The sequence below is a fragment of the Talpa europaea genome, assembly GCF_964194135.1.
Source record: "Talpa europaea genome assembly, chromosome: 8".
Lineage (NCBI taxonomy): Eukaryota > Metazoa > Chordata > Mammalia > Eulipotyphla > Talpidae > Talpa > Talpa europaea.
In genome coordinates, this window is record NC_140075.1 from 85196519 (window position 1) to 85221072 (window position 24554).

Below are 24554 nucleotides of genomic sequence, written 5' to 3' on the forward strand. Positions count from 1 at the left end.
TGAACAGATCTTAAATGTTCTCATCACAAAAAGAAATGGTTATTATGTTATGGGATAGAGGTGTTAGCTAATTCTTAGGTGGTAATTAAGGTGGTAATTTCAATACATAAGTGTATCACACCAATACAATGTTCTATGGCAATTATATCCCAATAAAGCTGAAAAATAATATATAGTCAAGCCTATTGAAATAAATGTACTGGTTGCCCTCAAAAAAGCATTAATATACATGTTTCATTCAGCAAGTACAATACTGGTAAGATATTCCTATCCTCTCCATTGACTGTGTTATGAACACTTCACTAGCAAGAGACAAGTTTTCCCATGTGAGGTTATTTTTTTGGACTACAACTTTTTTCCAATTACAACAGTATTGCTCATTGTAGCTTTTTTATAAAATATTGAAATGTGAGAATGAAACCACAGGCAATATTTCCACCCAGACACAATACCTTCATTGGCTCATAGAGAACCACATGCAATGGTCAAAGTAGACTAATGGTAAAGTAAAAGGAATGAATTAAAAGAGATCCAGAGAAGAGATGGAAGCTCCTTGCCCCATGCATCCCTTACAGTTGGCTGTTCCTTAATAATATCCTTTGTAATAAATCAGAGACCAGAGAGCAAAAGAAGAAAAAAGTCCAGAGATTCAGGTTCACATTCAAGTTTTGTGTGGAATATGACCTGCGTTTCAGGGTCTTCACAGGTAAGAAGATGGTTTCTGAGAAATTTAACCTAACTCCTAGGTTTCTGTCTTGTACTACTCTGGGGTGGGGGAGGAGGGTTGGAAATTGATGATAAATTATAGCAGAGTTGCCACCCTCCCTCACTCCCCGGTCAACTTTTGAGATGTGAATGGCAGTGACCAGCAGTTTCCCATACTGTTTCCATTTTAAACTAGTCTGATTTGTTCATGGATTCAACTGAAGGTTGCCAATCATATACATTATTAACTTTCAAAGTTACCCACCACAAGAACGAAGATTCTGGTCTCTGTTTACTACTCTGAAGTTTTCTGGTAGACCAAAAACTAGAGTTTTAGAGGCTATCTGAGGAAAGTAAACAAAATAAAAGTAAACAAAGAGGGTATGCAAGGAGTCATTTTATTTTAAAAAAATATTCACACTTGCCACATTTAGTTTTTTAATTGGATAATTTTTTATATCTTTCACAATCCAGCTGTTAAACTGAAAATGGAAATTACAAAACACATGGTGATAACAAGGTCTGGTTCACAGGAGTTCTAAAGAAAGAGCACAACAATCTGATAAGCTATCCATTTTCTTCAAAAGCCTTTAATAGGCTCATTCCTTATCATCCTACATTCATTTATGCCATGAGATTTCATACAGATGGATGTTAAGGAAATATGTGTGATCCCATCCAACAAGTTACTACCAGCAGGCTGTTCAAGCCATCATTAGTGACAAATGATTAAGGGATAAGGGATTATATTTTAGAACAGTGATTCCCAAATATGGCCAATCAGAGAGTTTTGGAAAACTTCACTTCCCAGTTTACCCTGAAAATGCCTGACTCACAAGAAGGGGGTGGGGAGTGAACTCAGGCATGTCTTTTAATAATGCCAGTGACTCTGATAAACATTAGGGCTGGGAGCATAGGCTTTGAGGGGTGAGAGAAGATGAGAGTTGAATATAGATCCACGACTGGCCCTAATTTGAATTTTAGCAAGGTCAAACAGTGGGCAATATAACTCCTTACCACAGACCTTTGCCATAGTCAGAGGGTGACAGTTGAAGATTACTGTGAGATCTGCACACCTGATGAGAAAGGAGGCCTGGAACAGAGACTGAGGTTGGGGGGTGGAGGAGGGGGTGGATCAAGGGACAAGGAAAGAAGCTGGAGCTAACTTTATTTACAGCAGAAAGGATGAATGCGCTCCAGTAAAAAACAATAGAGGGAGAACTCACCAGAGAAAGTTGTTTCCATATTCTAGAAAAACATAGTTATTTACGAAACCAGCTGGGTGGTACAGTCAACTTACTAGACAACAGTTTCAAGGGTAACATAATCAAGTTTTCAAAAACAATTCTGTACTAGTTTCTGAGCTGGACACAAATACATTAAACCGTGAACTCAGGAAATGTAAGATTTGAGGAAATAAGAGGGCTAAGTGTAAAAATATCTGAAGAATGACTAGGAGTTAAACTATAAAGGCAATAGTTTACATAAAGAAAATATTATGAGTTGGTAGAAAAAGTATGATTATATTGAAGACTAAGGTTTGACCCAAGCCTTAAAGATGGATAGAAGGAAAGGAAAAGAGGTTTTCTAGAAGGGTAAGGAAGAGAGTTACTATGTGAAATGAAACATACAATTGGAAAGCAACAAAAGGAAGGGAATTGCCTGAGTGGGTTGAGACGCGCTGGGCAGAAACCAGATGCTCTTCTATTTTAGAGAATTTTGTAATTAAAGTAATTAAAGTAATCAAATTAATTTAATTATATTTTACATTTAGTTCATGACCTCTTTAAGCCTTGCCACACTCTGCATTAGTCAAACTACTGTCATCCCTATTTTGCAGATGGGGAAACTGATACTCTACTGGAAAACATTAAGGATATCCTTAAGAACAGCCAACTAAATAGTTGACGTGAGAGGGCCTCCCGGGTGGCACAGCGGTTGAGCGCTGGGTTGCAAAGCTGCCTGCAGCCTCTGCAGCACCAGTTTGATGCCTGGCTGCCGGGCGAGGGTCCCACATGGCACGCAGGTCTCTCCTATCATGCCCACTGCTCCCCTCAGCAGTGTACTTTGTCAGTCTGCTGCTCTGCTCCCCGCTCTGGCTCTGGTGAATTCTCTCACCCTCCCACGCTTCTGACTGTACCCAGTGCTTGTATAAATAAATAAATCTTTTAAAAATAAATAAATAAATAGTTGACGTGAGAGCTGGATTTTGACCCTTGTCCTCTGACTCCTAGGTGAAAGTCCTGATCACCCGCAGAAGTCTGAACCATCCTACTAGAAGAGTTGGGGGGTTTGGGGGGACAGACCAGAGGCAGGAAACCTGAACCAGGAGTTGCTGCAGTTCACAGTCAGTGATGAGGTGACAAGGTCTATATTCAAAGACAGCAAAGGAAATGAAGGGTGGAAATATGATCTTTTTAAGGAAAAGTAAAATTGGTCATAAACATGGGGTTCCAGAAGAGGAGAGGGTCAAGCTAACTGCCCACCCCAGAGAGCTGGTCAGAAGGAACAGCCTGGTAGTCAGGGACCACTAGAGCCCAGACCACTGGAGCTCATCAGTCACAAAACACTGTTTTATCAACTATTTATTTGGTTCATATGAGAGGAGATTCAGTAATTTAATGCTACTTTGACCTTTACTTTTTGAAATCAAACTGGAACAGTTTCAGGGGAAAGGAGAATCCCATTAAATCTTCAAACTAATAAAAAAAAAAAAGCCTTCTTTAAAAAAAAAAAGGAATTTTTCCATAGAAGTTTATTCTAGGAAACCAGTAAAGACTCGATTTTCAAGCCAACAAGATGTCTTTCCTTCTTCAAAATCCAAATATTTTGTCTCTTGGTTGTGATATCCCATGAATAAAAGAGCATTCCTGCTAAAATTTTTTTCCTTGAATTTAATCAAGTCTTTAGACCTAATTTCCAGTTTCCGGGAATATGAGAGCTAGAGGAACAAGTTAAATGGAAACAAGGAGAAAACAATCAAACAAGTCCCAAAGGCACAATATTTTACATGACAACTGACAATCTCTGATAAATCAGTGTCATGGGGAAAAGAAAGGAGGTAGCAGGAACTCTTCTAGATTAAAACCTAACCATCAAATGTAAATGTATGGCCCTTGAGTAGGTCCTGGTTTGAACAAATCATGGGAGAACTGGGGAAATCTGAATATAGATTTAGGTATTAAATGACATGAAGGAATTAATCATTATTTTTTCTAAAGATAGCATAAATGGGTAAGAAGGAAAACACTTTTGGGCCTCCCCTGGTGGCGCAGCGGTTGAGCGCTGGGCTGCGAATCTGCCCGCAGCCTCTGCAGCACCGGTTCGATCCCCAGCCGACAGTGAGAATCCCACATGGCGTGACAGATCTCTCCTGCCACCCGCTGCTCCTCTCAGCAGTGTACTTCATCAGTCTGCCTGTTCTGTTTCCCGCTCTGGCTCTGGTGAATTCTCTCACCCTCCCACGCTTCTGACTGTACCCAGTGCTTGTATAAATAAATAAATAAATCTTTAAAAAAAAAAAAAAAAAAAAGGAAGGAAAACACTTTTGAGAATAAAATCTCACCTCTAAATATGTCTCTGACTAGCTTTTAGTTAAAGACTACACTGTGCCAATATGGGAAAACATTAATTTTGAATCTATGTAGTAAGTATAAAGCTATTCATTACACAACCTTGTCTACTTTTGCTTGAAAATTTTACATAATAAAAATTAAAAGTAAAATGAAATGTCATGATTTTTTTTTTTACATTTTAAAAAGACAGGTTTATTTAAGAAGGAGAAAGAAAAGGAGAAGCAACTGCATAGTCACTGGTGAGCAGGAGAACTGTATTTTGCCAGTGTAGAAATTGTACTCTAAATGATCTTAACAGGGCCTCCCTGGCTCAGCAGTGTATTTTAGTCAGTCTGCTAGTTCTGTTCCCCACTCTGTCTCTGGTGAATCCTCTCACACTGCCTCCCCCTGCCCCGTGGCTATGGCCTATACCCCAGTTCTTGTATGCATAAATAAATAAATCTTTTGAAAAAATAAAAAAATAAATGATCTTAACAGAGAATATCAGTTTTCTTGGTGTCACTGTTAAACAAATGAATCCAACAATTCCTCCTTTAGTTGACATGAAGCCTCACTAATAGATTAAAAACTCACATGCTAGTCTGACTAGCTTCTGCTTATTCTTCTAACAGGAGGTCTACAATACTCACAAGGGGAAAGTATTCAAATAAAGGCTTTAGCTAATCAAAGATACTACCGGTTATAAGATCATAGACCCTAAAGAACATACAGATGAAGAACCCCTTTCATAAACCTGCATCACAAGGAAAAAAGAGAGCAAGCAAGCTCAGGTACCTGTTACCATAGAAACTACCTGTGAGTCTTGTGTGTTTCAGAGATAAACAGCACCTCTACCATGGAAAGAAGTCTGCATGCTTGCTAGGATATCACCTGTCAGCTGCTGGAAGTCAACGCAGTGAGCACTGAGACAATTCTGAGGATACGCCCATGCTGCAAAGACCTCAGTGTGACTCTCTCCCTGTGGACCATAGCAAGAGTCAAGTGATTGGGCTAGAGCCATAAACCAGTTAGTGGGGCTGTTGTGCCCAGTGCAGATGAGTTGTCCTTTCTGACACACCAGAAGAAGTCTTTTTCAAACACACTAACAGCTTAAGAGACACCAAATGGACGTAGGAATCACATCAGTGAACAAAATATTTAACACCATAAATATGAAGCAGAAAGATTTGCATCTTTGTCTTATAAACCACTTTACTTGTAAGGGCCCCACTCTCAAAAAGCTCCATTTATGGTGGTACAGAGGGAACAGGAAGAAAGAAAAAGATGGGTATTAAAATCAAAGACAACAGCATGAAATAGGCATGGCCTGGACTGAGGCAAATCCTAAAGATGCTAACAGCTGGAGGCTGACAGCTAACTACTTGCATCAGAAAGGCAAGTTGTTTCTGATAGCCAATCAGACTGGCAGATCTCCATGGCTGTCTGTGCACAAACAAAAGCACTTACATTTTGAAGGAGGTGGTCATTTAGGAGGTATGACTTATAGCAGCACTGCCTTCAAGTAATCTGTAGTCCAGCAACAGTCTCTCAGTTGAATTCCAGCATGTAGAGACTTTATCTTTGCTCATGAACATCTGACCAGGAGTATATAAACTATACAATAGATATAATTGCATTTTATGCTATTTCAGTGAGTAATTCTTTGTTTGGTACATTTGTCAATAGCCTCCATTGTACCTGGTCCTGATTCCAATGTAGAATAAATAAAATACATCATGCAAGAGACATGCATTTTTGGGAAAGCACTTCACTGTAACAGCATTTAGACCAACTAGATGTCAAAAAAATTCAACCCAGAATTCAGAAACAGCAATTTTACTCACCTAAATCTGGTTGCTTATTTTATAGAACTCTATATAGGCAATAACTGTTGATAAAATGTGATCGAGAGCTGAAGGGGATCAGTGGGAGGAGATTCTCATGGTTAATAGCCCAAAACTAAAAATAGTGAAAAAAATTAGAGGAAAAAAGCAGATAATAAGGTCAAATGTTGTGAAAGAAGCTTCATGTAGACTTCTGCCTTAGTCTCCAGCTCCACTGTGTGAATGAGATAGAATGGTTTTTCTAGACTAGCTATATATATAAAATACTTCAATGTCCCTCAAGAGGAGGTGGTGATGGAAGAAAAAAATGCAGGCAGGCAGGCAAGAGATTAGAACATAGGACATCGCAGTCAAGGTGAGAAAAGACAAGAGAAAATCAGGCAAGAATTTTCAGAAGAGACATATTTTAGTAAAATTATGTTGGCATTAATCTGTTAGAGCAGGACAAGCTGGGAGGCAAGGCTGCCAGTAAAAGCCATCACTGTACTTCAGGTGAATGATGACTAAGAGTCAGAGCAAGACAAGATAGGACAGAGTCTAGAGATACTCAGGATACTCAAGACATAGTACAGGACACAGAGCACAAGTAACTAGGAACATTAACGAGAAGGAGGAATCACAGGTAAAGTGAATGATCAGGTTATAAAGACTAAACAAAGGAGCAATGAGTTCACTGTAGTTCAGATGAAGTTCCTTTTTTTTCTACTTTTTTTAATTTTATATAATTTTTACATCATTTTTCATTTTTGTACAATGTATACATTTTCATCTTGGTTATATTTCCCATACAATTTCCACCCCTCTTATTTTGACCCTAATCCCCCTCCCCGACCCCTGCCCCATAGTGTGTCTCTGGTTTATAGTTGCTTGTTGATTTTGATTTTTACTTTATTATAATTAGTCTTTTTCCTGGTCCCTTATTTAGGTTTTCTAAATTCTTCCTATGAGTGAGACCATCCGGTATTTTTCTTTTCCTTTCTGGCTTATTTTGCTGAGCTCTCCTACACTGCTGGTGGGAGTGCAAACTGGTCCAACCACTATGGAAAGCTGTGTGGAGATTCCTCAACCTGCTAAAGATGGAGCTTCCATATGATACAGCAATTCCACTCCTAGGTATTTACCCAAAGGACACAGAATCATTCAAAAGGGCACTTCACCCCTATGTTTACAGCAGCACTATTTACAATAGCTAAGCTATGGAAACAACCCAAATGCCCAAAAATAGATGATTGGTTCAAGAAGATGTGGTACATATACACAATGGACTATTACTCAGCAATCAAAAAAGATAAACTCATGTAATTTGCAGCAACGTGGATGGAGCAGGAAGGGATCAGGTGAAGTTCTTTAGAAGGGCTTATTGGACTTTAAAAACAGAAAGGTGCTCATCCTAATGCCTTTTATAATGATCTTTTAAAAAAATAAACTTAGGGCCTCTCTGGTGGTGCAAGGGGTTAAGATGCAACTTATGAGGCTATCTGCAGCCACTGCCACACGAGTTCAATCCCCGGCCAGGGAGCTACCCACATGGCTCAGCAGACACCTCCTGACTCGACTGCTGCTCCCCTCAGCAGTGTACTTCAGCCGATCTGCCTATTCTGTTCCCCACTCTGTCTCTGGTGAATCCTCTCACTCCCCACACCTCTGGCCTGTACCCCAATACTTGTATGCATAAATAAATAAATCTTTAAAAAATAAACTTAGCTGCTTTAAAAACATTTAATGTTAACTCCATGGTACAAAAAAACTCTCAATAATAGTGTATTATTTTTGCTTCAGAATCATAATCGTAGACCACAATGTTTTCTAAATTAACATGGACTACTTGTTTAAAAAAATAATACTCAAAATGAATTTTCTTCTAGATTCACCTTCAAAAACTATGTCTCCTCATCTACGGTTTCAAGTCTTTCCACAAAAAATCACCTGCCTGATTTCTGACCACAGAGAACCCCATTTGCTCCTCTGCCCAGGAACTTTGTCCTGGTCCCTGCTTGCAAAGACCATGGGCTGTTTGTGGACCAGTATCAGGCCAACTGCTTCCCCTTTTTAGGACAGGTTCATTCATAGAGCTGGTATTTTGATAAATATATACACACATTTAATGTATCTTCAATTCTAACCTTCTTAAGAAAATAAAAATAAAGAACCTCCAAATGTAAGACTTCATAACATTCTAGAGAATGACTTACTGGCTCACATAAGGCTCAAACAGGTCTTTTCTAGCTTTAAAATGATGTTAATATGGATGAATGTTAAGTCATTATGCTAAGTGAAACAGGCCAAGGACGAAGACAAATAAGGTATAATTTCACTCATGAGGTAACTAGAATAGTCAAATGCACAAAGTAGAATAGTGGACTGGGAGGGAATAGAAAGTGATCAGTTAATGACAGGCCTCAATTGCCTCATCTATGAAATGGGGTTATAATAGTACTCTTTCATCTCAGAGGGTGTTGTGAGGTTTAAATGAATTAGCACATATAAAAGCACTAAGAAAAATGCTGGAAATATATGAAGTGCTAGCTACAGTCTGTACTTGTTAACCACGAGTGCCGAGATTTGATTTAAAGGTGTTATTTAGTAGCCTAAATAGCTTAATGTATTAAGAAGCTAAATTATAGGGCCTCCCCGGTGGCGCAGCGGTTGAGCGCTGGGTTGCGAAGCTGCCCGCGGCCTCTGCGACGCCGGTTCGATCCCCGGCTGCTCCCCGGCCACCGGAGGAGGGTCCCGCATGGTGCGCAGACCTCTCCTGCCGCCCGCTGCTCCCCTCAGCAGTGTACTTCGGTCCTTCTGCCTGCTCTGCTCCCCGCTCTGGCTCTGGTGAATTCTCTCACCCTCCCGCGCTTCTGACTGTACCCAGTGCATGAGAAAGAAAGAAAAGAAAGAAAGAAAAGAAAGAAAGAAAGAGAAAGAAAGAAAGAAAGAAAGAAAGAAAGAAAGAAAGAAAGAAAGAAAGAAAGAAAGAAAGAAAGAAAGAAAGAAAGAAAGAAAGAAAGAAAGAAAGAAAGAAAGAAAGAAAGAAAGAAAGAAAGAAAGAAAGAAAGAAAGAAAACATGCCTCTATTAAAAAAAAGAAGAAGAAGCTAAATTATAAAAAACAAAAATTTTGATACATTTTCCCCCCAACTGATAGGGTCAAGTGAGTTTCCTTCTTGGTGTATATCAAGATAGCAAACTGCTGGGTACTGAGGTGCTAGGTTGCTAGGTGTTGGGTGAACAGAAGAGTATGGAAACTCTCAGGAGGCAGCCCAGCTTGTGGGATCTCATACCATCTTTTGTCAAGTGGGAGGTCAGACTCATTTTAAAGAGGTAGAAGCTGAGGAGGCTTGGGCTAAATCACTTACCCGAAGTCACAGAGCAGAACTCTAGTGTGTGTTTGACAGCAACACTCGTGTTCTAACCAACATCATGCCCCGCCAGGTATTAAGTGCTAGATTAGAATTTCATAAAAAGAGTCATTTAGTGTGTGAGACTCATAACACACAGGGATTCTGCTTTTCTTCTTGAATTCTGGCAAAGAAAAAGTCAAGTAGTTATAGTTTTGAGATATTTCTTAATCTCCTAACTTAAAGATATTTCAGGAAGTTTTCTTTTTTTTTTCTTTTTTTTTAAAGTTATTTTATAACATTATGTAAGCATCAGGTATAGATTTTTTATTTTAAAGATTTATTTTTATTTATTTATGAAAGCACTGGGTACAGTCAGAAGCGCGGGAGGGTGAGAGAATTCACCAGAGCCAGAGCAGGGAGCAGAGCAGGCAGAAGGACCGAAGTACACTGCTGAGGGGAGCAGCGGGTGGCAGGAGAGGTCTGCGCGCCATGCGGGACCCTCCTCTGGTGGCCGGGGAGGAGCCGGGGATCGAACCGGCGCCGCGGAGGCCTCGGGCAGCTTTGCAACCCAGCGCTCAACCTCTGCGCCACCAGGGAGGCCCTATTTCAGGAAGTTTTCAGTGAGGGGAATTTATAAAACTTTTAGCTAAATTCCATTCAATTCTAAGATGGAGTAATAACTAACAATTTTTCCCCACTTATATTTTTGAGTAAGATATTGAAAACCAAAGAGTCACTTTCTTTTTACTACTGAATAGTATTCCATGGTGTGGCTGTACCACCATTTGTTTAATCATTTACCACAATAAGGAAAACCGGGCTCTTAACTTTTATAATAGCCTAGGCAAGACAGGTATTACTACCATTTACCAAAAGGGAAAGATGACAATTAAGGTTAAAGACATGCCTGTAATTATAAAGATGATTAAGAAACAAGGTTACACTTAATCCCAGCCTCTTTCTACGTGCAATAAAGGTTGCAGTAAAGCTCAAGCTTGCAAATATATACAACCATTTTTCCCTAACTTCAAATAAAGTTTTTCAGTAACAAGATTTATCTTGTCAACTAGCCATTGGAATAATAATTACACGCTCAACAGTGTAATTTCCTTATACTTATACTGTTTTTATTATAAACAATGAAGTTTCCTTATAACTCCAATAATGCAATGGAGTATCAAATTTCTGGATTTTTGCCAACATAATAAGGAAACTATATCTTGGAGTGAACTGTGAGCATTTCTCTCATTAAGGGCAGGGTGAGGCATCTTTCCATGTGTCTAAGTATCACTTGTATTTCCTTTCCCATTAAGTGTTTACAAGTTTTGCCAATTTTATAATTGTGTTGTTGGCATTTCTGTCACATTCATTTCTAGCATCTCTTTTCATATTAGTGTGGTTGGCTACCATCTATAAAATGAGTTGCAAATTTTTTTCCCAGCTTGTCATTTGACTTCATTTGTGTCAGTATTTCATGTTAAAATGTTTAATTACTTACAGCTAAAGCTACAATTTTTTTCTCTTATAACTTCTAAGAGCCTCCCCAGTGGCACAGCAGGTTGAGCGCAGCGCTGTGAAGCTGAATGCAGCCTCTGCAGTGTGGGTTCGATTTCCGGCTGGCCAGAGAGATACACACATGGCACGGCAGACCTCTCCTGACTTGCCCGCTGCTCCCTCAGCAGTGTTTTTGGTCCTCTGCCTGTTCTGCTTCTACTTTGTCTCTGGTGAATTCTCTCACTCTCCCATGCCTCTGGCCTGTACCCCAGTTCTTGTATAAATAAATCTTAAAAAAAAAAAAAAAACCCAAACTTCTAGATGGAGTCATAATTAGGAGGAGCTCCACTGCAGAATTAAGGGAATATATTTAAGGTATTCACAATCCATGTATTTTAAGCTTTATGTTAAGTACTTTCAAACTTATCTAATAGTTGCAAAGATAGATTAAAGAGATTCTGTATACTTTCTTCATAGAAAAAATGCAGTCAGTAAATTCAGAAGGAATTAAAGAACCAAATACTTCTAGTAAATACTGGATATAGACAAACAACAATGACTACTAAAATCAGTATGTAAAAGGCTGCAGGGAACTTTGTAGACAGATTAGGCTGATAACACCTAAAGTTGATCAATGTTAACATCACAAAAAGAGACTAGATATTTTGCCACTTCTAAATGGGAATACTTTTTTTAAAAAAAGATTTATTTATTTATGATTACAAGAACTGGGGTATAAGCAAGAGGTGCAGGGAGTGAGAAGATTCACCAGAGACAGAGTGGGGAGCAGAACAGGCAGAGCTACCGAAATACACTGCTGAGGGTAGCAGCGGGTGAGACAGCAGAGGTCTACTGAGCCATGTGGGTAGCTCCCTGGCCAGGGATTAAACTCATGCTGCAGTGGTTGTGGATAGCTTCATAAGTTGCATCTTAACCTTTATGCCACCAGGGAGGCCCCTTCAGGGGAATATTTGCTGCCACCATCTATGAGCTATTTATAACTAAATTTCAGAGGTTTTTTTTTTTTTTGGGGGGGGGAGGTGATGAAGGCAAGTCTCAACTACTAGTGTATAGGCATAGGAATATGTTAAACTAAACCATGAGAAAATAATGAATACTATCCAGAAAGTAGAAATTCTATGGGGTAGAAAACAGTTTCTTTAACAAGTTGTTAGGGGATAAAAAGAAAGAGCAAAGTATAGCAACAAAACTTAAAAACATTTAGCAAATACAACATGTGAATCCTTGTTTGAATCCTAATTCAAATAAACCATTTAAAGAGACACACCTGTGAGAAAATGAGAGAAATTTAAATACTGATTAAATGTTTATATTTAGGAATTACTAATAACTTCAAGTGTGATAAATTTAAATCTTTTATTTCAGAGCTCTGGTATTTGCTTTGGCAGCACATATACTAAAAATTTATTTCAGAGCTCTTTTTTCTCTCAGTCAATGAAATGACCTATATGGTATTTGTTTTCAAATAATTCAGTGAGTGGAAGGTGTGTTAGCAGGAGAGTTGAGGCAACACAGACTTCTGTTAACTGTTGAGGCTGGATTACAGACACATAGATCAACACTATGCTATTTAAATTTTGTGTGCATATGAATATTTTTACAAAAGTTTAAAAATTCACTGCAATCCTGACATTATTTTCTAAGGATTCTTCCTGTGAGAAGTTTAATGTGCCATGGAAAAAGTACAGTCCTTCAACTGATATCTTGAAATAACATGCTGGCTGGAGATAGACTGGCCACTTCTCCAAATTGATGAGTTTCTGTACTGCAGGATTCTAGAAGCACACAAAGATGTCTAAAGGATGACCTCTGGCTGGAAAGAGTCCAGGAGACCCAGTAGGAATAACTTTTGTGACTTATAAAAATATATTTGTAAGTTCCTTACATTTTTCTTTAGTATATAAGATAACCACCATTTTATCAATATTTATTGAGGACCTATGCACAGAGCAGATAAGAGAAAGACAAATGTTAAGAAAGGGTTTTTGTCTTTAAGAAATTGATCCGCGGGCCTCCCTGGTGGCGCAGCTGGTTAAGCACAGCGCTGTGAAGCTGTCCGCAGTCTCTGCAGCACAGGTTTAATTCCCGGCCGGCCAGGGAGATGCCCACATGGCGCAGCAGACCTCTCCTGTCTCGCCCGCTGCTCCCCTCAGCAGTGCTTTCGGTCTGTCTACCTGTTCTGCTCCCCACTCTGTCTCTGGTAAACCCTCTCACCCTCCCGCACCTCTGGCCTGTACCCCAGCTAGTGTATAAATAAAAAAATAAATCTTTTAAAAAAAGAAAGAAAGAAATTGGGCCTCCCCTGGTGGCGCAGCAGTTGAGCACTGGGTTGCGAAGCTGCCCGCGGCCTCTGCGGCGCCGGTTCGATCCCCGGCTGCTTCCCGGCCACCGGAGGAGGGTCCCACATGGCGCGCAGACCTCTCCTGCCGCCCGCTGCTCCCCTCAGCAGTGTACCTCGGTCCTTCTGCCTGCTCTGCTCCCCGCTCTGGCTCGGTGAATTCTCTCACCCTCCCGCGCTTCCAGTGCTTGTATAAATAAATAAAGCTTAAAAAAAAAAAAAAAGACCCTAGTGCCAAATACAGCCACATTTAAAAAAAATTGATTCGAACATTCACCAAGTGTTGAGTAACTTGTTAGGATGTAAAGATGAGTTCAGATCACTCCTAAACAGAGCTAAAGGGATCTAAAAAATTGCCAATTTGGCTACAACAGGACAAAAATCTACTGAGTGAATGTCCTCTTGATCTTGAGTGTAACAAATTACTTCAGCTCAAATTATTCCTCAATTTATTCACAAATTATTCCTCAAATTATTCACAAATTATTCCTCAATTTAACTGCCATGCACTCAATAGAGAATGTAGAATTTAGGGAACATATTCATTTGCAGAACCTGAAATTAAGAATTGTTTCTATAATCCAAGATTCATAATCTAGGATTCATCCAAGATTAGATAGTTGCCCTCTTCTGGTAAATTTTAATATTGCAGTCTGACGCAACCAAATACTGGACTCAAATTACCAAAGTATACTTCAAGTAAATCCATGAAGGAATGTCCAGGAATGGAAGAGTTTCTAAAACCAGACAAAGAAAACAGCAGAAAAAATACAAAAAGGGAGAAGGAAGACAGGAAGAGGAGATTCAAAGTAGTAACATATTATGAGTCAAATTAAATAGAATGTCAGAGGTTATGATGAATCTTACTTTCTGCCATCCTGTCAGAGTCACTAATTTCAAGATTATGATCTTGGGCAAATTCCCTCTGTGCCTCACTTTCCTTATGTATTAAATGGGAATAATATTACCTTCCCAAATAAGGCAATATAAGAAGTCAAAAGTGTTCAGCACATAGTAATCAGTAGTGTTTGCTATCATTCAGATGTCACCTCATGCATTCACATTTCCCATCTTCCAACATAAATCAAGTTCCTTTGCTAAACACTCTCACTGAGCTGTGTCCTTTCTATCCTTTCTCAATCTATAATCATACATTTGTTCATGTGATTCTGATGAAAATGGTTTTGTCTGATCAATTTTAAGTTCCATGAGGGCAAGAACCCTATCTGGTTTTGCTCCTCCTGTATTCCCAAGATTCTGTGCCAAGCCTGGTATGCAAGCAATTTGCTCAGTAAAACTGTAAAGTTCCCAGTCAGTATTATGAGGGATAGCATTTAGCATTTAGAGTGATAGATTTAGCAAAGATAGGTTGAAGTCTTATATTGCAGGGGAGGAGGAGAGAGAGGGATTGGGGGGGCACAGGGGACTGAGGTGATGGTGCACGGGTGCATTGGTGAAGGAAATTCTATGGGGACTACACCTGAGGGGATGGTGGGAAGCAAATATTGTTTAAAAATGAACAATGACGTAAAAAAAATTTTAAAAATTTAAAAATACATTGAAGTCTTAAACCTTAGAATGTGACCTTATTTGGAAATACAGTCACTGCAGATTTAATTAGCTAAATTAAGACAAGGCATACTAAAGTGACTCTTAGTCCTGGGTCCTGATCTCCTTACAAGAGGGAAATTTGGATACTGACAGAAGCAGAGACTGGAGTAATGCAGCTGCAAGCTGAGGAACACCAAGGATTGATAGCTTCACCAGAAACTGGGAAGGCTGGGACCTTACAACATTCGGAGGGAAAGCTGGTTCTACTAATACCTTGATTTCATTCTTCCATTCTCCAGAGCTGTGAAATAACAGATTTCTGTTGTATATACAGCTTGGTTTGTGGTTCTTAGTTACTTAGCAGTCTAATGAAACAAATGCAAATACCAACTTAAACTTTGTTATTTCAAAGATATGTGTAGTGACTTTTTTCTCCTATGCCACAAAAATTGTTTATAGATAACACATTTTTTAAAGGAGCTATTAGAACTAGTTTTTCTCTTCCATTCTCAATAATTCAACAGCTTTAATCAATTTTGACTACTTCCAAATTCCTTATTTTTTTCTTCTTTATTCACAGAACTAGGTCAGATATAAGTTTTCATTAATAAAATTAATTAAAACAAAATTTATTATTTATTATTTAATCAAGATTTAAATGAATTGCACAACCCAAAACAGCACCTCTCAATAATGAGATTAACTTCCATATAGTATACTTTAAAATAGGACATGAACTCAACTTTCATCCATGACATGGAAGGGGCCAGTAAGTAATCTCATTTTTTGCCCCTCTTTCACACCTTAGTTATAATTTTTAGTTTACCATAACAGTCTAATTTGGTAAATCAGAGGTTTGTAAAAAAGAGAGAACATATAGGGAGTGTTAGCACATTGCAGCTACAGAGTAGCTAAGATTCATTTTTTGTGTATAAACAAAGTATCTAGTTGCCCTGTATTATCTTTAGAGAATAGACATCATCCTTTAGTAAAAGTATGTGAGGCAGGGATATGACTTCTCAACTCTAGTAGGAAGACAGTCAAGAAGTTCATAACTGGGCCTCCCCGGTGGTGCAGCAGTTGAGCGCTGGCTTGCAAAGCTGCCCGCAGCCTCTGCAGTGCTGGTTCGATCCCCAGCCACTGGGCGAGGGTCCCACATGGCACACAGACCTCTCCTGCCGCCCGCTGCTCCCCTCAGCAGTGTACTTCGGTCCTTCTGCCTGCTCTGCTCCCCGCTCTGGCTCTGGTAAATTCTCTCACCCTCCTGCGCTTCAGACTGTACCCAGTGCTTGTATAAATAAATAGATAGATAGATAGATAGATAGATAGATAGATAGATAGATAGATAGATAGATAGATAGATAGATAAATAAATCTTAAAAAAAAAGAAGTTCATAACTGAAAGTAGATATTTAGTGTGATCATACTATAGTAAACAGGGTGTTGATTTATAATGCTGCACACCTAAAACCTATATAGTACTATAAACTAATGCTACCTCAAAAAGAAAAAAGGTTAAAGTCCATCACTCACAGTGCCATCTCCTCACACTATGTTATATACATGCTCACACCTTTCCCAAATTTTGGGAAACTGTCAGCATTATGAATGAAAACTGTCTTGGCAGCCCGGTTATGGTAAGCCAAAATCTACTTTAACTAGAAATATGACAGAAGCATCAAAACCCTGTGTATTCTCACAAACTCATAAAAAGGTCAATACATGGGACAAGTTTTATGCACTTAAACTTTGGTAGATAAAGCTTCTGAAAGATTATTCCCAATTACATCCAGGAAAGCAGAGGAAATGGAAAGGGTCAGATACAGGGATGAAAAGATAAAGGACTACAGGGAATTTAGTTAAGTATAGGTTCTGAGTGAAAGAATAGTGGAAATACAGGAAAGACTTCTTTTATAGAAAGTAGACCTCACCACGGGAAAACCTGGACTATGTAAGAGAATTAGAAATGGCTAAACTTAAATGAGATAGCAATAGTTACTAATGAGTGGATCCAAGGATCACTGTGTGATGCTATATTAAAAGAACAATCACTTGCTGGCGAGGATCCCACATGGCACGACAGACCTCTCCTGTCTCGCCCGCTGCTCCCCTCAGCAGTGTATTTCGTCAGTCTGCCTGTTCTGTTCCCCACTCTGGCTCTGGTGAATTCTCTCACCTTCCCGTGCTTCTGACTGTACCCAGTGCTTGTATAAATAAATAAATAAATCATTAATAATAAAAAAAGAACAATCACTTCCTGGGAAAGGTGAAAGTGTCTCCTCCAACCCAGACCACTGTCCCAGCCACAAGCCACAGCGAGGAGGTGAAGTGTAACAAGAAGACTTGCACAACCCTGACACAGCCCCCCTCACGGGTAACCACAGATGCTCCCATGGTAAAGCACACACTGAAAGCAGGGGAAAGGTTCACCAGACAAAGGTCATGAAAAGAAACTGCAGTGCAGGAAGAACCAACAGAATGCCCAGCAAATCAGAAGTTAGCATCAATTGAAAAAGTAATGATTTGGAAAATGTTAAGTACCAACTTATTTTATATCTTATAACATTTGGGTCAACACTATTAGCCAGAAATTAATATACAGAGATATAAAATATATAAAGTATCTTTGTTGACAAGATGGAAAGGCAATAGTTTTTTGTTTTTTTTTGTTTTTTTTTTTGTATAGAGGCATGCTTTATTTATTTGTTTGCTGGTCTGTTTGTTTGTTTTTTGTTTATACATGCACTGGGTACAGTCAGAAGCGCGGGAGGGTGAGAGAATTCACCAGAGCCAGAGCGGGGAGCAGAGCAGGCAGAAGGACCGAAGTACACTGCTGAGGGGAGCAGCGGGCGGCAGGAGAGGTCTGCGCGCCATGTGGGACCCTCCTCCGGTGGCCGGGGAGCAGCCGGGGATCGAACCGGTGCAGCAGAGGCCGCGGGCAGCTTCGCAACCCAGCGCTCAACCGCTGCGCCACCGGGGAGGCCCAATAGTTTTAAAGAAGTTTGTTTCTATCCAAAAACAATCCATAAGGAACCCACAACTATTCTAAGTGCTCTCTAGAGAAATAAAAATTAGAGATTGTGCAGGACTGTTTCCTCCATTACGCTCTTCTATTTCCTACAGATTTTTTAAAAGATTTATTTATTTATACATACAAGAATGGGGGCACAGGCCAGAGGTGCGGGGGGGTGAGAGGATTCACCAGATACAGAGTGGGGAACAGAACAGGCAGACTGACTGTAGTACACTGCTGAGGGGAGCAGCGGGCGAGTCAGGAGAGGTCTGCTGTGCCATGTGGGTTGCTCCCTGCCCAGGGATCGAACTGGTGCTGCAGAGTCTGTGGTTAGCTTCATAGGCTGCGTCTTAGATTTAAAGTATCCTTCCTTCTCTCTTCCATCCACGCTGGCCCAGGCACTGGGCCACCACCATTTCAGGTTCATTCTTTCAAGTTCAACGTGGTCCTCATCATCCTCTCCATTCTGTTTTGTCTTTAAGAATTAAATATCAAGGGCCTCCCCAGTGGCGCAGCGGTTGAGCGCTGGGTTGCGAAGCTGCCCGCAGCCTCTGCAGCGCCGGTTCGATCCCCGGCTGCTCCCCGGCCACTGGAGGAGGGTCCCACATGTCGCGCAGACCTCTCCTGCCGCCCGCTGCTCCCCTCAGCAGTGTACTTCGGTCCTTCTGCCTGCTCTGCTCCCCGCTCTGGCTCTGGTGAATTCTCTCACCTTCCCGCACTTCTGACTGTACCCGGTGCTTGTATAAATTAAATAAATAAAAATAAATAAATAAATAAATAAATAAATAAGAATTAAATATCAAGTCCTTTGTCTAGGTAGAGGTTTTTGAACTTTTGACCATAACCCACAGTAGGAAGTACATTTTACATCTGGAACCAGTTTATACCAAAACTCATACCAAAACTCATAAAGCCTGTATCATTTTTACAAATGGTAATAAATTAATACTTAACCTAGGAAATTTCTGCTACAGAATGAAGCATTCTTCTGAGTCATTAGTCCGATGGCTCATGGCTTTACAAGTTTCTAACAATATACCCTTATTACAAATGATAGATGGATCTCCTTCATTCTACTCCACTTTTTTTATGCTGGTAACCCATTAGATCACAGCTGTACAGTTTCAAATATTTAGTAGATAAAATACAATGATTGATCTCTCTTAGTAGCATGTAAGGAATTCTATATTCAGACTACCTAGATTCAACTACCAACTCTACCATTTGTAGACTGTCAACCTCTATACCTTTAGTTCCCATGTCACAGAGATAAGAACAGTATTTTCCTCAAAATTGAGAACTGCCAAAGACCATCCACATAAAGCACATAGAACATAAAATTTATTCAATGCACGGCTTTTAATAAATCTTTTTTTTAGTCTTTTTTTTTAAGATTTATTTTTATTTATTTATTTATTTATTTATACAAGCACTGGGTACAGTCAGAAGTGTGGGAGGGTGAGAGAATTCACCAGAGCCAGAGCGGGGAGCAGAGCAGGCAGAAGGACCGAAGTACACTGCTGAGGGGAGCAGCGGGCGGCAGGAGAGGTCTGTGAGCCATGTGGGACCCACCTCTGGTGGCCAGGGAGCAGCCACAGCTGCAGAGGCCACAGGCAGCTTCGCAACCCAGCGCTCAACCGCTGCGCTACCGGGGAGGCCCATGGCTTTTAATAATTCTTAAGCATAGAAAGTCCCAAAGACTTCAGTAAAAAAAAAAAAAATTTTAGAAAAAATAGAGAACTAACAATTTGGCAAGCTACAAAAATAATATTCAAAAATCTCTTGAATTTCTATATGTTAATAATGTTCAACAGAAGGAGAAATCAGGAAAACAATCCCATTTACAATTGCATCAAATATAATTAAATACCTTAGAATAAATTTAACCAAAAAAGTGGAAGACCTTACACCAAAAACTTTAAGACTGTGTTAAAAGAAATAGAAGACACAGAGGGTCTCCCTAGTGGCACAGGAATTAAAGTCTTAGTGCTATCAAGCTATCAACAGCCACTATGGCACAGGTTCAATCCCCAGCCAAGGAGCTACCCACATATGGTGCAGCAGACCTCTCCTGCCTCACCCACTGCTCCCCACTCCCCTCAGCAGTGTATTTCAGTAGATCTGCCTGTTCTGCTCCCCACTCTGCCTCTGGTGAATCCTCTTGCTCCCCACACTTCTGGCCTACACCCCAGCTCTTGTATGCATAAATAAATAAAATAAATCCTTAAAAATCTGTAAAAAGAAATAGAAGACACAAAAAAGATGGAAAGATACTCCATGCTCAGATTGGAAGAACTAACATTGTTAATTACCTAAAGCAATATGCAGATTCAATGCAATCCCTATCAAAATCCTAATGACATCTCCACAGAAATAAAACAAAAAAATAATGAAATTTATTTTGAACTACAAAAGAACCCAAACAGCAAAAATGGAGGTATCATGCCCCCTGATTTCAAACTACCCTACAAAGTGATAATAATTAAAACAGCATGATATTGGAATGAAAATAGATAAATGGATCAATGGACCGAAATTGAGAGCCCAGAAATAAAGTCACACATATTTGGACAACTAATTTAGGACAAAAGCGCTAAGGTCATATAATGAGCAAAGAAAATCTTTTCAATAAATGCTCTTGGAAAAACTGGACAGTCATATGCAAAAAGAATGAACCAGACCACTAACACCAGACACAAAAAGTAACTAAAAATGAATTACAAACTTGGATATAGGATCTGGAGCCATAAAATTCATAGAAGAAAACATAGTGAAACATACTTTGACACTGACCGTAAAGATATATTTAGGGAACCAACTCCAAAGATAAGGTTAACAAAAGCAAAAATAAATAAATAAATGGGACTACATAAAACTACAAAGCTTCTGCACAGCAAAAATAAAGTAGAAATGCCATATGATCTAGTTATTCAACTTCTGGGTATTTACCAGCAAAACTATAAAAAAAACTAATTCAAAGTGATTAATGTACCCCCACATTTACTGCAGCATTATTTACAATAGCCAAGAGCTAGAAACAACCTAAGTGCCCACTGACAGAGGAATGGATAAAGATGTGGTATACACACATCAGAACACCATTCAACTGTTTAAAAAAAAAAAAGATGAAACCCTGCCATTTGCAACAATATGGATGAAACTAGAGGGTATTATTGTGATATGTCAGGAGGAAGATAAACACCATATGATTTCACTTACATGTGATATATAGAAAAATAGATGAACTAAGCAAAAATAAACTTTTAGACTAAAAGACCAATTAGTGGTTACCAGCAGGGAATAGGGAAGCGAGGGGCTAAATTGTGTATAAGGGGACATTTGTATGGTGAAGTGAGAATGGACTTTTTTATTGGTGAACTTAATGTTGTATATACATTTTCATGAGGCACACCTGAAATTCTTATAATGTTTTACTGCAATATTATTTCAATTTTTAAAAATGGGGGAAAGTGTCTTTAATGACCCATGGACTTTTGAAAAATTGTGGTATAACATACATACATAAAATGCATCTCTTGCTTCATTTTAAAGTGTACTATTCAGTGGCATTTAATACATTCACAATGTTGTAGAACCATTACCACTATCTAGTTCCAGAATATTTCCATCATCCCAAAAGGAAACTCCCATTAAGTAGTCACTCCCTATTTCACCCACCTCCCCAGACTCTGCTTTCTGTTGATAAGTGCATGGACTTTTTAATTAATAAATTAATACTTAACTAGAACAGTTTTCTAAGGTAGAGTGAAATGTTTTTTGGGGTTTTTTTGAGTCATTAATCCTAAGGCTCATGAGACAAACTTCTGCTAATCATTACTTAAGTAAACATTGCTTATCACATGAGATAATTCTGTGACCTGAATTGGGGTCAAAAATCCCTCCCTCCTGTGAATTCTGTTAGGGTAAGATTCCCAAAGCCTGAAGGATACTCTGGCACAGAACATTTTCTCCGTCTGTCTACAGGTGGCAAAATGAGCTAGGTTCTGAGATGTTTCTTCACTACATCGTGGAATGCCACTGAATGATAGACTATTCACCTAATAAAGAATGTTTATTCTTTATTCATGGCATTTAGAAACTCTACTTTGAAACTCCAACCTTTTGCCATTAAGAGGTTAAAAAAAAAAAAAAAAGCAAACTTGGACACAGATCTAGAGTTTCATTTCCAGGCTTCAGGATGTAGTATTATTTCCTTTTTGAGCTCCACCCTTCTCGCTCTCTGATTTCCCACCCTTCCTTTTGGGTATACAAGACTGGGTAAAAATAACTTTGTTCTTCCCTGGATCTATTCGGGGAGTTGCCAGAAACTAGATCAGGGAAGTAACTGAGGCAGGGAGCTTACCTTGCTGGGAAGCACAGCAATTCTTTGAGAAATGGGGAAAGCAGAAGGTTTCTTAGGCCAAAGAAATGTCACCAAGAAGCAAGAAAGATATGAACCGGACACAAGTCTTAGCCCCAGCTGTAAAAGTCAGAAGCTTTTCTTTCTCTCTCTTTTTAAAGACCAACAGCACTCACCCAGCAAATCTGCAGCAGTGTCTCATTTTCCATTTCCCAGTCCACTATCCCCTCCCTCAGCAGTGACAGCTTGCGCCCCCTTGAGTGAGAAAGTCTGACCGCCCCGACCGCACTGGGCCAACCTGGCTTGTGGGGCACGTGCAGAGGTGGGGGCAAGTAGGGGGATGCGATTCTGAGTTTCAGAGGGCGTCTCCAGGTAGGAGTCTTATATTACGTTGGGGTGTTGGGGGAAAGAATGGGGAAGACTTTAAGCAGCAGACAAGCGCAAGAAACCACAAGCCCCAAACTCTGGGGAAGCCCGTGCCAAGAAAAGTGCCAAATTCTGGAAAAAAGGCTCAGCTGTAGTGGACTTGAGACGGACAAAAGGGATTACAACTCTCTGAAGACCCGGGGCCCTGGCAGGTCAGTGAGAGCGCGGGTCTCCGACCTGGCAGTGAAGGAAGACCCCGGGGCGCTCAAAGCGCACGAAGCAAAAGCTTCACCCAAGACCTATCAAAATGTGGGATCTCAAAAAAGGAGACCTAAAAGGTCAGCACCACCAGCGGCAGGCGATCTTTATCAAGGGTAAGTCTGGGTTCCACAGGTGCCTCAAGCATCCGGCCCGGGGCGCTCAGGCGAGAATGGCGCAGGGCAGTAGCTGGGGAGATGTGGGGTGGATAGCACAGTGATCGCGAGCCCACCAGAGCAAGACCCCTGCGTGCAAGGAGCTGGGAGGACCCCGCGATCGACTGCTATGGGTACCCCCGGGGGAGAGGCCAGGACCCTGAGATCGGCTGCTATGGGTACCCCCGGTGGAGAGGCCATGGATTCTCTGGGCGCCAGATATGCGCCCCACGTCGGGCCCTTGCCTTAGGAAAGCAGCTGGCCCACGGCCTAAGGCGGGGTTCGGAAGGTGACAGCGCTTGGCTCCGGAAGAAGAGTGTGGCAACTCGGGAAACTTCCCAAAGCGCCTCCCCCGCGCCCCGCGCGCAGGAACAGCCCGCGCGGACCCGAGTCGCGAGCACACTGACCCGAGATGGTCTCCTGGTAGCCCTTGGTGAAGAACTGCATGGCCGAGGCCGCCCTCCAGGGCGTCTTGAGCAGCCCCTGCCGCTGGGGGTCCTCGCCCAGAGACCTCAGGATGGACGAGTAGGCGGTCACCAGGTCCGGGAAGTTAATATCATTAACCACCTCTATGCGGGGCCGCTCGCCCGACCAGCCTTCCACCGGCTGAGGACTCTTGGTCTCCCGCCGCGGCGGCTTTTCGGCCGATCGGCTCCGCTCCGGCCGCTGCGGCTGGTCCTCGGGAACCCCATTGCTGCACCTGGCGCCCCGCGGTTTGGCCGCCACCGGGCCCTTCTCCATGGACCCGCTGCTGCTCGGGGGGACCGTAGCGCACTTCGGGGGCTGCAACCAAATTTCGCCGGCGGCCGTGGGCAACAAGCTGTGACCAGAGTCTCCAAAGGAAGGAAAGTGACCCAACACGGACTCTCCCAGGGCCACGGACAGCGGGAGGTTGGAGAGCGCGGCAGCACCGCCTTTTTATGGGCCGGCTCCTCGGCCGGCCCCCGGGGCGTTTCCATTGGCCGAGGCCCCTCGCGTCACAGCTTTCGCCCCGACCCGGTCCGGCCCTCCGCCCGCGCCTGTGGGGCTCCTCGGGGCGCTGGGGTGGGGAGACAGACGCGGGCTCGGGCGGTGACGGCCTCCCTGGCGCGCGCCTCCAGCGCCTGGCGCGGGGGACGAGTTAGACTGGCAGGTGGTTGCAGGAGGAACCGATCCCGGGAGAAAGCTGGTGTCCCGGGGAGGGAGACTCGGCAGGGGGAGGCACGGTCTGGACCCTTGGTCTGGGAGAGCCCAGAGGACCGGGCGCCAGAAGTGCACTGGTCACCTCGCCCTCTGAAAGATGGACAGACAGGTGGTCTCGCCAAGAGAGACGGGGTTAGGCTGTGGGTAAGAAAAGCAGCTCTTCTGCTTTTAAGATAAGAGAATAAAATCACTCGAAACCCCTGGTGTTCATTAGTTTGAGTTAGGTCCAATGCACCTGCCACCTACCAGAATCTTCTGATACGGTCGAGAGGTTATTATACCAAAGGACTCTAATGCGAGTCCCTGTGTTTAAGAGGGTGGTGTTTGTAGTGGCCAGAACTTTGATCCAGGAGATATTGTTTTGCAAGCGATAGAAAGTTAG

General features: G+C 41.4%; 1 protein-coding gene across 1 annotated transcript in view; it reads right to left on the minus strand.

The window, feature by feature from the left end:
* Positions 1–23731, minus strand: part of GCH1 (GTP cyclohydrolase 1) — a gene marked incomplete at both ends in the record, with an annotated part of 44300 nt that extends 20569 nt beyond the window's left edge. The window contains one exon of the mRNA XM_084241181.1: positions 23398–23731. Within this exon, the coding sequence (XP_084097307.1) occupies positions 23398–23731 (334 nt within the window). The remainder of the gene's footprint in view (positions 1–23397) is intronic.
* Between the last annotated feature and the right edge of the window lie 823 nt (positions 23732–24554).